Source organism: Mirounga angustirostris, unplaced genomic scaffold (genome assembly GCF_029215605.1).
Source record: "Mirounga angustirostris isolate CCGP_5_RB_7025 unplaced genomic scaffold, mMirAng1.0.hap1 SCAF_9, whole genome shotgun sequence".
NCBI lineage: Eukaryota > Metazoa > Chordata > Mammalia > Carnivora > Phocidae > Mirounga > Mirounga angustirostris.
Genome location: NW_026991717.1, coordinates 73,741,197 through 73,754,914, shown reverse-complemented (window position 1 = coordinate 73,754,914; position 13,718 = coordinate 73,741,197). Strand labels below are relative to the sequence as shown.

At 53.5% G+C, this 13,718-nt stretch overlaps 1 protein-coding gene across 2 annotated transcripts; it reads right to left on the bottom strand.

Moving 5' to 3' along the window:
• Positions 1-47: 47 nt before the first annotated feature.
• On the bottom strand, positions 48-6,288 carry REC8 (REC8 meiotic recombination protein). 2 transcript variants are annotated; one of them, XM_045900596.3, is made up of 19 exons: positions 5,515-6,287; positions 5,375-5,443; positions 5,091-5,233; positions 4,916-4,991; positions 4,690-4,810; positions 3,732-3,816; positions 3,296-3,375; positions 2,953-3,067; positions 2,792-2,864; positions 2,624-2,709; positions 2,408-2,457; positions 1,916-2,062; positions 1,513-1,579; positions 1,260-1,405; positions 1,014-1,062; positions 683-749; positions 470-589; positions 289-395; positions 48-186 (listed from the first exon to the last, which is right to left on the bottom strand). In XM_045900596.3, the coding sequence occupies exons 1-19, from the start codon at positions 5,568-5,570 to the stop codon at positions 95-97; spliced, it is 1,749 nt and encodes a 582-aa protein (XP_045756552.2). In that variant the 5' UTR covers positions 5,571-6,287; the 3' UTR covers positions 48-94. The 2 variants fall into 2 exon arrangements, with proteins under 2 accessions (XP_045756552.2, XP_064426945.1); XM_064570875.1 differs by lacking the exon at positions 1,014-1,062 and having other exon boundaries at positions 5,515-6,288.
• Between the last annotated feature and the right edge of the window lie 7,430 nt (positions 6,289-13,718).

The following is a 13,718-nucleotide window of genomic DNA, read 5'->3' as shown; positions in this document are numbered from 1 at the left end:
GCCCTGAGAGCCGGAAGCATAGAGATACATGTTCGGAATCGAGGCAGGCAAGACGGGGTTTAATGGAGCCAGCTCCCGGGCAGCTCTGTGAGGGCTAACCGCGGTGGAATCGGGGCCCCTGCAGGATCAGGATGCGCCCGTACGGCTTCTCTTGTTCCAGGCGGAGGATCTGTTGCGCTGCAAGCACTGGTCAAGAGAAGAGGACGGGGCCAGTCGGGGGGAGGCCCTGTGGTGGCCTCCGGCCTGGGGCCTCGCCCCCCACCCGTGCCCACCCGTGCCCACACTCACCCAGGAGCAGGTAGAAGACCCGGGCAGCCATCCAGCGAGGGCTGACGGGGGACACCAGGCTGCCAAAGTCGGCCTCCCTGTTGGCCTGCAGTTCCTGGGCCACTGCCCTGTGGGGGTCAACGCGCGGTCAGCCGGAGCCCCAGCCTGCGCCCACCCCGCCGCGGTGGCCTTCCCCCGGCACCTGTACACGGCCTCCGGCGACAGCAGCTCGGGCTCCGGGGGCAGCCCCGGGGGCAGCTCCGGGACCTCGGGCACCACAGGCAGCGCAGGGAGCTCCGGCTGCTCAGCCTCAGCCCAGGCCCTAGGAGGACGCGGGAGTCAGGGCGAGCAGGGAAGGGGTGGCTGTGACACCAACGGGGGCCATGGCCCGAGTGCACCCGGGCTGGCGGCTTACCACCGTTCTTCTGGGGGGAGGAGGCTGATGCGGGACTTCTCTTCCTCGGCCGCCTCAAGAGAGAGCTCTGTTGGGGGGAGGCGAAGGGCCCGAGTGCGCCCGCTTAGATCGGAGCGGTCGGGACCTTGGGTCCCACCCCCCCACCCCCCCCCCCCGACCGGTCAAACTAGATGCTGCCGCTGTGCAGTGACTTTTAAGAGGGACCCCGGGAGGAGAACTGAAGGGGTCTGGGCTTCCTTATGTGAACTGCTTCTTCTAGTAAACACGGGCAGCAGTTAGGGTAGCCGGGCCCTGGGGCGGTGGGGGCCCTCTCCCTTCTCCAGGGGCCTACCTAAAGACAGCACGAGGGGCCCGCTGGGCTCCCGGGCCTCTCTCAGGACCTGGGGAAGGGAGAGTGAGAACTAAGGCCCTGAGCGCCACAGAAGCACCCGGGGCGGGGTGACGCGGTCCCGGGCTGCCCCGGCCCACGCTCAGGGACGGGATGTGGCAGCACAGGCCCAGGTGGGCAGCAGGCAGCCTGCCGGAGCTCAGGCAAAGCGCGCCGGCCCCCGAGGGAGGAGGAAGGGGGTGCAGTTACCTCGATATCGCTGAGAGTTTCCATCCTTTCCTCCTCAGCTGCCACCTCCCTCTCAGGCTCCGGGGGTGGCCTTCGCCTGAGTGCTTCTGGGGGTGGCTGGGCACAGTGGGTCCACAGGGCCAGCAGTTCTGGGGGGAGCCAGCCAGCTGGGGAGGGAGGGGCGGCAGGGGTGGGGTTGGACGTGTGAGGAACACCAAGACGGAGGACTATGGGTTCAGAAGACCCCCACATGCCAACTCCCACCACTCCTTACGTTGAGTTGGGGTTCGGAATAGCTCCGTGGGGCTCCTGGTGGTCCTCTCGGGAGGCTGCACCTTTGGCTGCGGTGGGGGGGGTGGGCAGAAGCCCAGTTAGGAGGGAGGCACTCCTCCCTGCCCCTTCTCTACTTCTTTGCAATGCTTTGTTCCAAGGCCTCGGACGTCCCAACTCTCAGGCTCCCGCCCCTGCCTGGCCCCGCCCACTGCCAGGGGGTGCCCAGCCATGTGCTATGTGGGGTCACTAAAGGAAAGTGGAGAGTTGTCTCTGTGCAAACCTGGAGCACGTGCACTTTGGGGATCGTTCCCGGTGCCTCCCCAGAGTTTAGACGGCCCAGCATGTGTGGCCTCGGGCCCTCCCTGCCTCCCTCTGTGGCCCGCAGAGCCTGGGGCTGCACTCACACACTCCCAGCAGTGGGCTCTGGTTTGCAGTTGTTCCTGGAATTTCTCCCGGGAGATCTGAGTCTCCTTGTCCCAGAACAGTAACTGGCGGCGGCGGCGGCGAGCAGGTGGACCCCGGGGATAGGGGGGCACTGGGGGCCGCAGCCTCTGATTGGGGAGGGGACGTGGGGGCAAGGCTACCCATTACTCCTTTTCCTGTCACCTTGGTGGGCTGCAAAACAGGCCCCGCATCCCCACTCCAGAGGCACCCCAGGAAAGAGCTTGGGCAGGGCCTCCAGGTGCAGCTCTGACCTCACGTGGTGGGGGGGGGGCCCATCCGGGGAATGCAGGCTGGATAAAATGGAGGGTGGGCAAGGCCACCTTTTACCAACTTGTGCCAAGGCCTGGGGAAGGCTAGCAGTGGCCCAGGGCTGGGGGAAACTGAAGACGGATGAGCAGCTCTGGGAGAGGAGGGCAAAGGGGAGGAGAAAGCTTGGCAGGGACACGACTCACCTCTGGGCTGGGCGGGGCTGGCAGGCGCAGCTCCGGCGGGGGGGTCACCTCTGCAACAACACTCTAGGTCCTGGCTCTGCCACCCCCCCTTCGCCCTGGCAGCCACCCACGCAAGAAGCTAGAAGGCCTCCCTGCAGCAAGTTGGAATACGGGGCCCTTGACTGCAATAGCTGTGCAAGGACCCCCAGGAAGGGCCCAGGCACGATGGGTACTCACCAGTAACCAGGGCCTCGGGCTCCCAGCCTACTGGCTTCACCTCCTCAGGGGCCGGGACCGGAAGTGGCTCTGCGGGCAGTTCCACCCTGAGGGGAAAACGGGCAAGAGCAATGAGGCCACCCCTCGCAGCACTGGCTGCCTACCTGGCCCAGGGGGTCCTGCCCTTACGGTGCGAGAGCTGGTGGTGAGAGCGGGGGTACACCTCTCTCCTCCTCCAGAGCCCGAGGCTCCTCCTTGAACTCTGCAGAGAGAAGATCGGGGCTCAGAGCGCAGGAGAGAGGAGACGGGGGCACTGCCCAGGCCCAGCCTGCCCGTGCCAGCGCGCTGACCCTCCAGTGCCGGCAGAGGCCTGCCTGGCCGTTCCTCTAACAGGATAGCTTCTTCTTCCTCAGCAATCAGCAGCTCCAGCTCTCGGCGGCTGACCTCTGGGAGCTCCAGTTCACCCTGGCAAGAGAGGAGGAGTAAGGAGAGGGGACGCAATTCCAGTTCTGAAAAAGGCAAGGGGCTCTAGGAGGCCCACAGGGCGCTCAGGCGCCAGGCGCAGGGAGCGCTGCAATGAGACGAGAAGGCAGGACTCTGGGGGCAGACGGGGGGGGGGGGGGCACATGAGTTGGGCTGGGCCGCCAGAGGCAGGACTCGGGCCTCAGGCTCTCCTGCGAGGGCACAGCTCACCTCGATTGGCAGCATGCGGATGGGCTCCGCCTCCTTGAGGGTGATGGCCTCTGGAGGCAACACCGTGACCGGGATCCTCTCTGGAGGGGCAGGAGAGTCACATCAGCCCCTCTGCTGCTTTCCAGCTTCCCACACCCACGTGGTGAGGCGAAAGCACGGACTCTGGAATCAAGTCAACCTGCTTCTGGTCAGGTCCTGGCCAGTCACGGGCAAACTGACCTGGCTAGGTTGCTTAACCACTACGGGCCTCACTTTCCTCCTCTGGAGAATGGGGATAAGAATTCTGATCTCAGAGGACTCTTGTGAGGCAGGGAGGAGGTGACACAAATAGAGTGCCCCTCACAGGGCCTGGCTCTTAAGAGAAGCTCAAAGATGGTCATTCCTTCAGTTCTTGGGCCTTCCTAGGCCTCTTCCAGGAAAGAGGCTGTCTGCTCACCAGGCTTCCTAGGCTCCATGGGGACTTCAGGAGGGGCCTCCTCAAGAACTCTTTCTGGGCTTGCAGCCTCTAGGAGCTGTCGAATCTTTGGGGATTGGGGACAAAAGGAAGGGTTCATCCTCCGCCCCTGTTTTCCCGCTTCCACAACCTTATTCAGACAACAGACGAAAATAGTCCTTCACGCTGCGGCCTTGTGACACCAGCGTGCGGTGAACTCACTTGCCATCTGCTCTCCTTTCCTCCCATCCCTGCCCCCGTTATCTAGACCTTGTCCATTTTTCTGTGCAGGAAGCACTGCACCCTTATGTCAAGTGTTGGGGGGGACAGAAAAGATTCTTGATCTTAGGGAGCCTATGGTCTAACAGGAAGACCAGTGTGACTAGGACCCCAGCAAGAGGCAACACAAAGGGTGAAACAAGGCCCTAGCAACGTGCTCAGTTCCAAAGCAACATTTGCTTCTGGCCCAGGATAAAGCCTCTCAGAAAGGGGTAACATTTGAGCCAGGTCTGCTAAGGGTATGTAGGACTTAACTAGTACAGAACGAGGGTAGCCATCACGGGCATGGAGGGCTGTGTGCAGTGGGGGACCGGGGGTGTCTTTGAAAGAAGAAGCAGCACTGTCTAAAGCTGTGGACGTGTCAGGACGTGGATAAAGGAGGACGTGCGCAGGGAAACCTAAGGCTAAGGGATGACAAGGGCCTGGCTTAGGGCCTTGGCAGTGGGAACTGTGTGGAGAGAAGTTGGGACAAGAGCTGCCTCGAGGTTGGCCTTGAACAGAGAAGTGGAATGGCTCTGTCTGGAGGGGTCCACCATGACAGTCCCCCAGCACGGACTCCTGCAGGGGAGAGCTGTGGCTGGCCGCCTTCCCTAGCCCCAGTGTCAGACCCGCACAGACACAGCGCTCCCCTCCTGCGCTCTCAGCTCATCAGCCGGAGGCTTCTGTGGGGAATGAGCCCTACCTGAGGGATATTGAGGGGGCTGGGAAGTACGGGATCCACAGACATCATCCCAAAAAAGGGGTCTGGAGCATCTTCCAGGGTCTCCATCATGGCCAGGCGGTTAGGGAGCAGCAGGCTGGGTCTGAGACAGAATGTGGGCTGTCAAGCACTGAGGCAGAGGGCTGACGCCAAGCAGGGAGGATGCCCACCAAAGGCTGAGTGGCCCAGGCCCAGGGTGGGCACTCACACTTCAGTCTCCACCATATCAATGCGGATCTGCAGCTGGGCGCGGTGCAGGCGCTCCAGGATGTGCTGGATGTCCTCTGCGGGCAGGGCGGGCAGGGCGGGCAAGGTCCTGAGCATGCCTCCCCTCGCCGCGGGCCACGCGGCTCTGCCCCATCTCCGAGCCTTCCCCGCCTTACCTACGAGGTACTGGCATTGTTGAGAGTAGACCCGGATCACGCCGATCTGCAGCTGGGCTGACAGATAGAGGGAGAAGCGGGGCCGGGGCAGGCCGGGCATCGGGGGCTGAACTCGGACCAGCACGTAATCGAGGATCTCCTCACTGGGGGGACAACGCGCCCTGATCACCACTGCGCCAAGGCACAGCCCCACAGCCTGGCCCACGCCACCCAGCGGCCCCCGCCCCCCCCGCCCCGCCCCCTGCCCGCTCAGGTCCGGCCCCTCCGCCCCTTCCCGGCCTTACCAGGTCTTCACCACGTTCACCTTCAGGTACTCCCGCTTCACCAACCGGCTGCCGCGGGTCGCTGCCAGCCTGGAGGGGGTGGGGAGCGTCAGGCTGGGGCCCCTGGGGGCCCCTCCCGGCGCGCACGGCCCGGCCCTTACCAGATGGTGGCGAAGCAGCCGGTGTGGCGCTGAAGCACGTTGGGATAGTAGAACATTGTCCCGCCGGGCTTTCACCCTCGTCCCCGTCGGGGCGAAGGGCTCGGAGAGGCGGCCCCGGGGCTGGGCGCGGCCCCAGAACGCCGGGTAAAGGAACGGATAAACACTCAGGTGTGGGTAAACAATTAGGGCGAGAAGTAACCGGAGGCGCGGACTGCACACACAGCAAGCAGTGGGTCGCCCTCTCCGCCGCCCGGAGTGGGTTCCCACGCCGCGTGGCTGCTTTGAACTTACTGGGGCCTTCCGGGTCGGGTTCCAGGTTGGAGGGGCAGAGCTCCCCGAGGGCCGGCCCCGGCTGGGCCCCAGGCCAGGTCCCGAGGGGAGAGCGCGCGGGGGTCGGGCGGGTCCTCCGCAGGGGTAGGTACCGGGCTCCCGGGCCTTGCGCGCGGCTTGGGCACCTGCAGTCCCCGCGGCACTAGACCCGGCCGCAGGGGGCGCGCGCTCCGGGGCTGGGTGCCTCCCTCGTCATTAGATGGCGGCGGCCCCCACGACAGCCAATGGGGAACAGGGATGGGCTGGGGAGCGCTCCGTTCCAGGGCGCCAACTAGCCCGCGTCGGGTAGAGGCAGCAGGGGTCTCCCGAGGCAGGCAGCGAACCAATCAGAAGAAGCCCGCGTGCTGCGGGGGCCATTGTGAGGTGTCCTGACCAATGGGCTCTCGTTCTCGCCTCTGGTAACAAGGGTTCCTCGGTGGCACTTCTCTGCCGACCAATGAGGGAGGAGCCAGTCCCAGCCTCGCCCCGCAGCAAGCTTGGCAACAAGGGCATTTCGACCACTAGAGAAGGTCGGGTCATGGCGGGGGCAACTGCCCTGCCCGTTTCTGGGCGCCTGCCTGAGGTTAGACCTTGCCCTTTCCCCTGAAATCCACCAAGTACCAAAGGTCGGTCTGCCTCGGTGCCCCGCCTTGGGCCTGTCGTCAGCTGGGCAGGTGGGGGCAGGTGGGGACGGTGTGAGGTGGCCTGGGGGCCGCAGATGGATGAGGAAGAAGTCAGATCTCACAGGAAACATGCTCAGTCATTTCCTAAACTTGAACAACTTAGGCTGTGGGCTAAGTTTTCCAGTTGTGAATGGTTGTTTTCCAATTGTGAATGTTCTCCCAGCTGGAAGAGACCTCAGCTTTGTGGGATGCAAGGCATACCTCTCCACATACAAAAGCCATTTGGCCCAAACAATTCTTGGTCCCCAAGCCTCCTGCCTTTGTACAACCCCGGGTTTGGCCTAGAATGCCCTTCCCAGCCTTGACCCCAGGGCATGCTTCTGCCCCTTTAACACAGCTCTTACTGCAGCTGAGCTGACCCTATTTTATTTTGTTCCTTCAGTCTACTAGCTCTTAAGATTAAGATCTTTTTTTTTTTTTCTTTTTCAACTAGTTCCTGGAAACTAGCACACTAAACATTTGTCAAATGAATATGCAATTACCCCAAATTTACAACCACAGTCAAGGCTGACAGAGATTTCAAAATCTAGTCCTTGTAAGCTTTACAGGACTTGCTTTTACAGATGAGAAAACAGAGAGGCCCATGTGACAGTTTTTCCCAGACCACAAAGCTCCCTAATGACAGCCTGGTTGGGAACTCTGCTCTCTTGAATTCTAGTGTTTCTAGTACCTATTCCACTGTGCTTGGCTAAATGAGTTTCTACAAAATACAAACTGTTTCAATCACTGTACATATGTTGTCACTGTTTACAAGTTCATATTGGGGCACAAAGATCATAAAATGGGGGCATCTACCCTTAAGGTACTTAGAACCTAGGGTAGGAGATAATAATTTGTTCATCCATCCCTCTGTCCAACCAGCATTTACGACATGCCTGCTATGTGCCATGCACTCTAGGCACTGGAGATGGAGCAATGAACAAAACAAGTCCCTGTTCTCATGGAGTAGGGAAGGAGAGACGATAAGTAAGTAGACAAAGAGAAATAGGTAGGGGCGCCTGGGTGGCTCAGTTGTTAAGCGTCTGCCTTCGGCTCAGGTCATGATCCCAGGGTCCTGGGATCGAGTCCCGCTCGGGCTCCCTGCTCCGCGGGAAGCCTGCTTCTCCCTCTCCCACTCCCCCTGCTTGTGTTCCCTCTCTCGCTGTATCTCTCTCTGTCAAATAAATACATAAAATCTTTAAAAAAATATATGTTAAGCGGTGATCAGTGCTAGGAGAACAACGAGGCAGCACAGGAGAATGGAGAGTAGTGAGGGCTGCTATCTAGGTACGGTGCTCAGGGAAGCCTCTGAAGAGAGGAGGCAAAACGCACCAACCCGAAGGAAGAATATTTTACACAAAAGAACCAGCAAGTACAAAGGTCCTGAGGCAGAAATGTGGTGGGTTCAAGGGGCCTGGAGCAAGAATGGTAAGGGGTGAGGTTAGAGAGGAGGATAAGAGCCACATCACAAGGACTGTGGAGGTCACTGTAAGGATCTGGGCTTTTACTCTGAATGAGTCAAGAGCCAATGGAGGGTTTTGAGCAGAGGAATGACATAATAAGATTTATGCGTTAAGAGGATCTCTACTGTGTTCAGAATAGATAGAAGGTGGACAATAGTGGAGGTAGAAAAAATGTAGAAGGAAGCAGAAAGAGATGTGAGAGATGACAGTAGGTTGTTCCAAAGTGTTAGTGGTGGAAGCAGAGAAAACTGGTCAGATTCTGGATAGATTCTGTAGGAATAATGATGGGATCTGCTGATGGACTGGATATGGGGTATGACAGAAAATGGAAGAGGACACTATATAATCATAAATGGAACAATCCAACAAGAAGATAAAACAATTGTAAATATTTATGCACCCAACATGGGAGCACCCAAATACATAAAGCAGTTAATAACAAACATGAAGGAAGTAATAAATAGTAATACAATAATAGTAGGGGACTTTAACCCTCACATCAATGGACAGATCATCTAAACAGAAAGTCAGTATCCTTACAGTGGCTTTGAATGACACATTGGACCAGATGGATTTAATAGATATATTCAGAACATTCCATCCTAAAACAGCAGAATACACATTCTTTTCACGTGCACATGGAACATTCTCCAGAATAGATTACATACTAGGCCACAAAACCAGTCTCAACAAATTCAAAAGCATCGAAGTATCTTTTCTAACCACAACTCTATGAAACTAGAAATCAACCACAAGAAAAAGTCTGGAAAGATCACAAATATATGGAGATTAAATAACATGCTACTAATCAATGAATGGGTCAACCAAGAAATCAAAAAGGATATCAAAGAATACACGGAGACAAATGAAAATTAAAACACAATGGTCCAGGGGTACCTGGGTGGCTCCGTCAGTTCAGTGTCTGCCTTTGGCTCAGGTCATGATCCCAGGGTCCTGAGATCGAGTCCCGGATTGGGCTCCTTGCTCAGCAGGAAGGAGCTGGAGGATAAGAGCCTTCTTATCAGGCTTCTCCCTCTACCTCCCTCTCCCTCTGCTTGCCACTCCCCCTACTTGTGCTTGCTCTTTCTCTCACAAACAAATAAATAAAATATTAAAAAAACAAAACAAAACAAAGAAACCCACAATGGTCCAAAATTGTTGGGATACAACAAAAGCTGTTGTAAGAGGGAGACTGATAGCAATACAGGCCTACTTCAAGAAAAATCTCAAATAAACCTTACACCTAAAGCTAGAGCTAGAAAAAGAAGAACAAAACCCAAAACTAATGGAAGGAAAGGAGGAAGGAAGTAATAAAGATTAGAGCAGAAATAAATGAAATAGAAAGTAAAATTAAATTTTATTTATTATTTATTTATTTTTTTTTTTTTTTAAGATTTTTTATTTATTTGACAGAGACACAGCGAGAGAGGGAACACAAGCAGGGGGAGTGGGAGAGGGAGAAGCAGGCTTCCCGCCGAGCAGGGAGCCCGATGCAGGGCTCGATCCCAGGACCCTGGGATCATGACCCGAGCCGAAGGCAGACACTTAACGACTGAGCCACCCAGCGCCCCTAAAATTAAATTTTAAAAAAAGGATAGATCAGAAATGAAAGAGGAGAAATAACACCACAGAAATACAAAAGATTATCAAAGAATATTATGGAGAATTATATGCCAACAAATTGGATAACCTAGAAGAAATGGGTAAATTCCTGGAAACATAACTGAATCAGAGAGAAATAGAAAATTTGCACAGACTGATTAGCAGCAATGGAATTGAATCTGTGATCAAAAAACTCCTAAAAGTCCAGGACTGGATGGCTTCACAGGGGAATTCTACCAAACATTTAAAAAGGCGTTAGGGGCGCCTGGGTGGCTCAGTCGTTAAGCGGCCGCCTTTGGCTCAGGTCATGATCCCAGGGTCCTGGGATTGAGCCCCACATCAGGCTCCCTGCTCCGCGGGAAGCCTGCTTCTCCCTCTCCCTCTCCCACTCCCCCTGCTTGTGTTCCCTCTCTTGCTGTGTCTTTCTCTGTCAAATAAATAAATAAAATCCTAAAAAAAAAAAAGGAGTTAATACCTATTCTTTTCAAACTATTCCAAAAAATAGGGGTGCCTGGGTGGCTCAGTTGGTTAAGTGTCTGCCTTCGGATCAGGTCGTGATCCCAGAGTCCTGGAATGGAGCCCCACGTTGGGCTCCCTGCACAGTGGGGAGCCTGCTTCTCCCTCTCCCACTCCCCCTGCTTGTTCTCTCTCTCTGTCAAATAAGTAAATAAGGATGTCCACTCTCACCACTTTTATTCAACATAGTACTAGAAGTATTAGCTACAGCAAACAGACAAGAAAAAGGAATAAAAGGCATCCAAATTGGTAAGGAAGGAGTAAAATTTTCACTATTTGCAAATGACATGATACTATATATAGAAAACCCTAAAAACTCCACCAAGAAACTACTAGAACTGATCAATGAATTCAATAAGGTCACAGGATACAAAATTAATGTACAGAAATCCATTGCATTTCTATACACTAATAATGAAGCAGCAGAAAGAGAAATTAAGAAAACAATCCCATTTACAATTGTACCCAAAATAATAAAATACCTAGGAATAAACTTAATCAAAGAGGTAAAAGATCTGTACTCTAAAAACTATAAAACCCTGATGAAAGAAATTGAATATGACACAAAAAAATGGAAAGACATTCCATGCTCATGAACTGGATGAACAAATATTGTTAAAACGTCTATACTACCCAAAGCAATCTACAGATTTAATGCAATCCCTATCAAAATAGCAACCGTATTTTTCAAAGAACTAGAACAAACAATCCTAAAATTTGTATGCAACCACAAAAAAACCTCGAATAGCCAAAGCAATTCTGAGAAAGAAAAGCAAAGCTGGAGGCATCGTAATTCCAGACTTCAGGTCATAGCTGTAGTAATAAAAACTGTATAGTACTGGCATGAAAATAGCCACAGAGAGGGGCGCCTGGGTGGTGTGTCAGTTGAGTGTCTGACTCTTGGGTTTGGCTCAGGTCATGATCTCAGGGTCCTTGGATCAAGCCCCACATCTGGCTCTGCTCAGTGCAGGGTCTGCCTGAGAGTCTCTCTCCCTCTCTCTCTGCCCTTCCCACTTGTGCTCGCTCTCCTTCTAAAATAAATAAATAAATATTTACAAAATACACACTGATCAATGGAACAGAATAGAGAGCCCAGAATTAAACGCACAACTATATGGTCAATGAATCTTCAACAAAGTTGGCAAGAATTGTGCAATGGGAAAGAGACAGTCTCTTCAACAAATGGTGGTGGGAAAACTGGACAGCAACATGCAAAAGAATGCATCTGGACCACTTTCTTACACCAAAATAAAAATAAACAACGCAGATTAAGGACCTGAAAGTGAGACTTAAAACCATAAAAATCGGGGTGCCTGGGTGGCTCAGTCGTTAGGCGTCTGCCTTCGGCTCAGGTCATGTTCCCGGGCTATTGGGATCGAGCCCCACATCGGGCTCCCTGCTCAGCAGGAAGCCTGCTTCTCCCTCTACCACTCCCCGTGCTTGTGTTCCCTCTCTCACTGTGTCTCTCTCTAACAAATCAATAAATAAAATCTTTAAAAAAAACCATAAAAATCTTAGAAGAGAGCACAGGTGGTAATTTCTCTGACATCAGCTGTACCATTTTTCTAGATATGTCTCCTGAGGCAAGGGAAACAAAAGCAAAATAAGCTATTGGGACTACAACAAAATTAAAAGCTTTTGCATAGTGAAGGGAACCATCAACAAAACTAAAAGGCAACCTACTGAATGGGAGAAGATATTTGCAAACGACATATCTCATAAAGGGTTAGTATCCAAAAAATATAAAGAACTTATACAACTCAACACCAGAAAAACAAATAGTCCAATATTAAAAAATGGACAGAAGACATGAACAGACATTTCTCCAAAGAAAGCATACAGATGGCAGCCAACAGACACATGAAGAGATGCTCAACATCACTCATCCTCAAGGAAATGCAAATCAAAACCACAATGAGTTATCACCTCACACCTCTCAGAATGGCTAAAATCAAAAATACAAGAAACAACAGGTGTCAGAGAGGATGTGGAGAAAAAGCAACCCTGTGCACTGTGGGTGGAAATGCAAACTGGTGCAGCCTCTGTGGACAACAGTATGGCGGTTCCTTAATAAATTAAAAATAGAACTACTGGGGCACCTGGGTGGTTCAGTCATTAAGTGTCTGCCTTCGGCTCAGGTCATGATTCCAGGGTCCTGGGATCGAGTCCCGCATCGGGCTCCCTGCTCAGTGGGGAGTCTGCTTCTCCCTCTATCCCTCCCCTCTGCTTGTGTTCCCTCTCTCTGTCAAATAAATAAATAAAATCTTTAAAAAAATAATAAAAATAAAAATAGAACTACTATATGATTCAATAATTCCACTACAGAGTATTTACCCAAAGAATATGAAAGCACTAATTCAAAAGGATACATGCCCCCCTGTGTTTATAGCAGCCTTATCTACAATAGCCAAACTATGGCCAGATATCCATCGATAAATAAATGGATAAAGAATTGTACATGTGTTAACTATACTGTATGTTAACTATACTGGAATTAAAATTAAAAAGAAAGGAAAAGAAAGAAGATGGAAGTCAAGGAGGTAGCAAGTGCAAACAAGGGCCAGGAGGGATTTTTAGCAAATCAACGGCACAACAGAGTTCGTGTACCCGCGCACTCAGTACCTGCTTTCTTCCCTGCTAATGCAAATGCCTGTTTGGGCTCTTGGCTTCTCAGGAGGATGATGGGCAAGACTGAAGAGAAGGAAGGTCCAAGGAGGCAGAAAGGCTCGAAGGCAGCACTGAAGTTTGTCAAATGCGACAGTAAGATCCTTGAGGATCTAGGCGTGTTGGTTTTGATCAAGTAGATGAACCAGTGAGGCTTATAAGAGCGACATGACAGGGAAGAGTTTGATCTGGGAGGCCCCTCTCCTCCAAGCTGGTGTCCCCTGCAGGAAGGGGGAAGTTGGAGGCTGCGGCATCAGCTAAGTGGTGACTTAGGTCTGACCTGGTCTGTGGGACGTGAGTGGAGAGGTAAGATGACAAGTGGCCTGTGAAGGGAAAACTTTCAGTTTGGTGGCAAAATAAACACAGTGGGCAAGGGAGAGGAGTGTCAGCTGATTTGGGGCCCTCAAATCTCAGCCAGCAGAGTGTTGGTGACATGGCGGTCTAGGCCAGATGGTCTTTTGTGAGGCTTAGGTAGAGCAAGGAAACCAGGCTGGGAGTCCCCTTCTGCTGGGGTGACAGTGCCCCATGTGCTGGGAGAAGAGGCACCGGGGCCTGGCCTCCCTCAGCATAGGAGGCTCAGCAGCTCTTCCCTCTGGTCCCCCCTCCCTTCCCAGGCTCCAGTGCCTCTAGCCCATAGTTTGAGGGCAACTTCAAGTTCTCCTGTTCATTTAGACCTCCAGCCCAGAGTCCACCTCTAAGCCTGTTGTAAGGCCCGAATCAGAGGCCTCTAGCCAAGAAGAGCGGAGCCCAGATTTTTCCATGTGAAGTTGGTGGCAACAGCAGCCGTGGGTTGTGCTCTTCGTGGTGGTTAACCTCGATCCTCTCCCCAGGCCCGGAACCCACGGAGCCCAGACAGCTTCCTAGCCAGAGCCTGTGGGTGGAGGAGAGGAAAGGGGCCCAGAGAGGTCAGCAGGAAGAAAACCCAAGTATTTCGCTCTCAAATTACATCTTTAGCACTTCCCTGTGACCCCTGCTACCTTTTCAACCC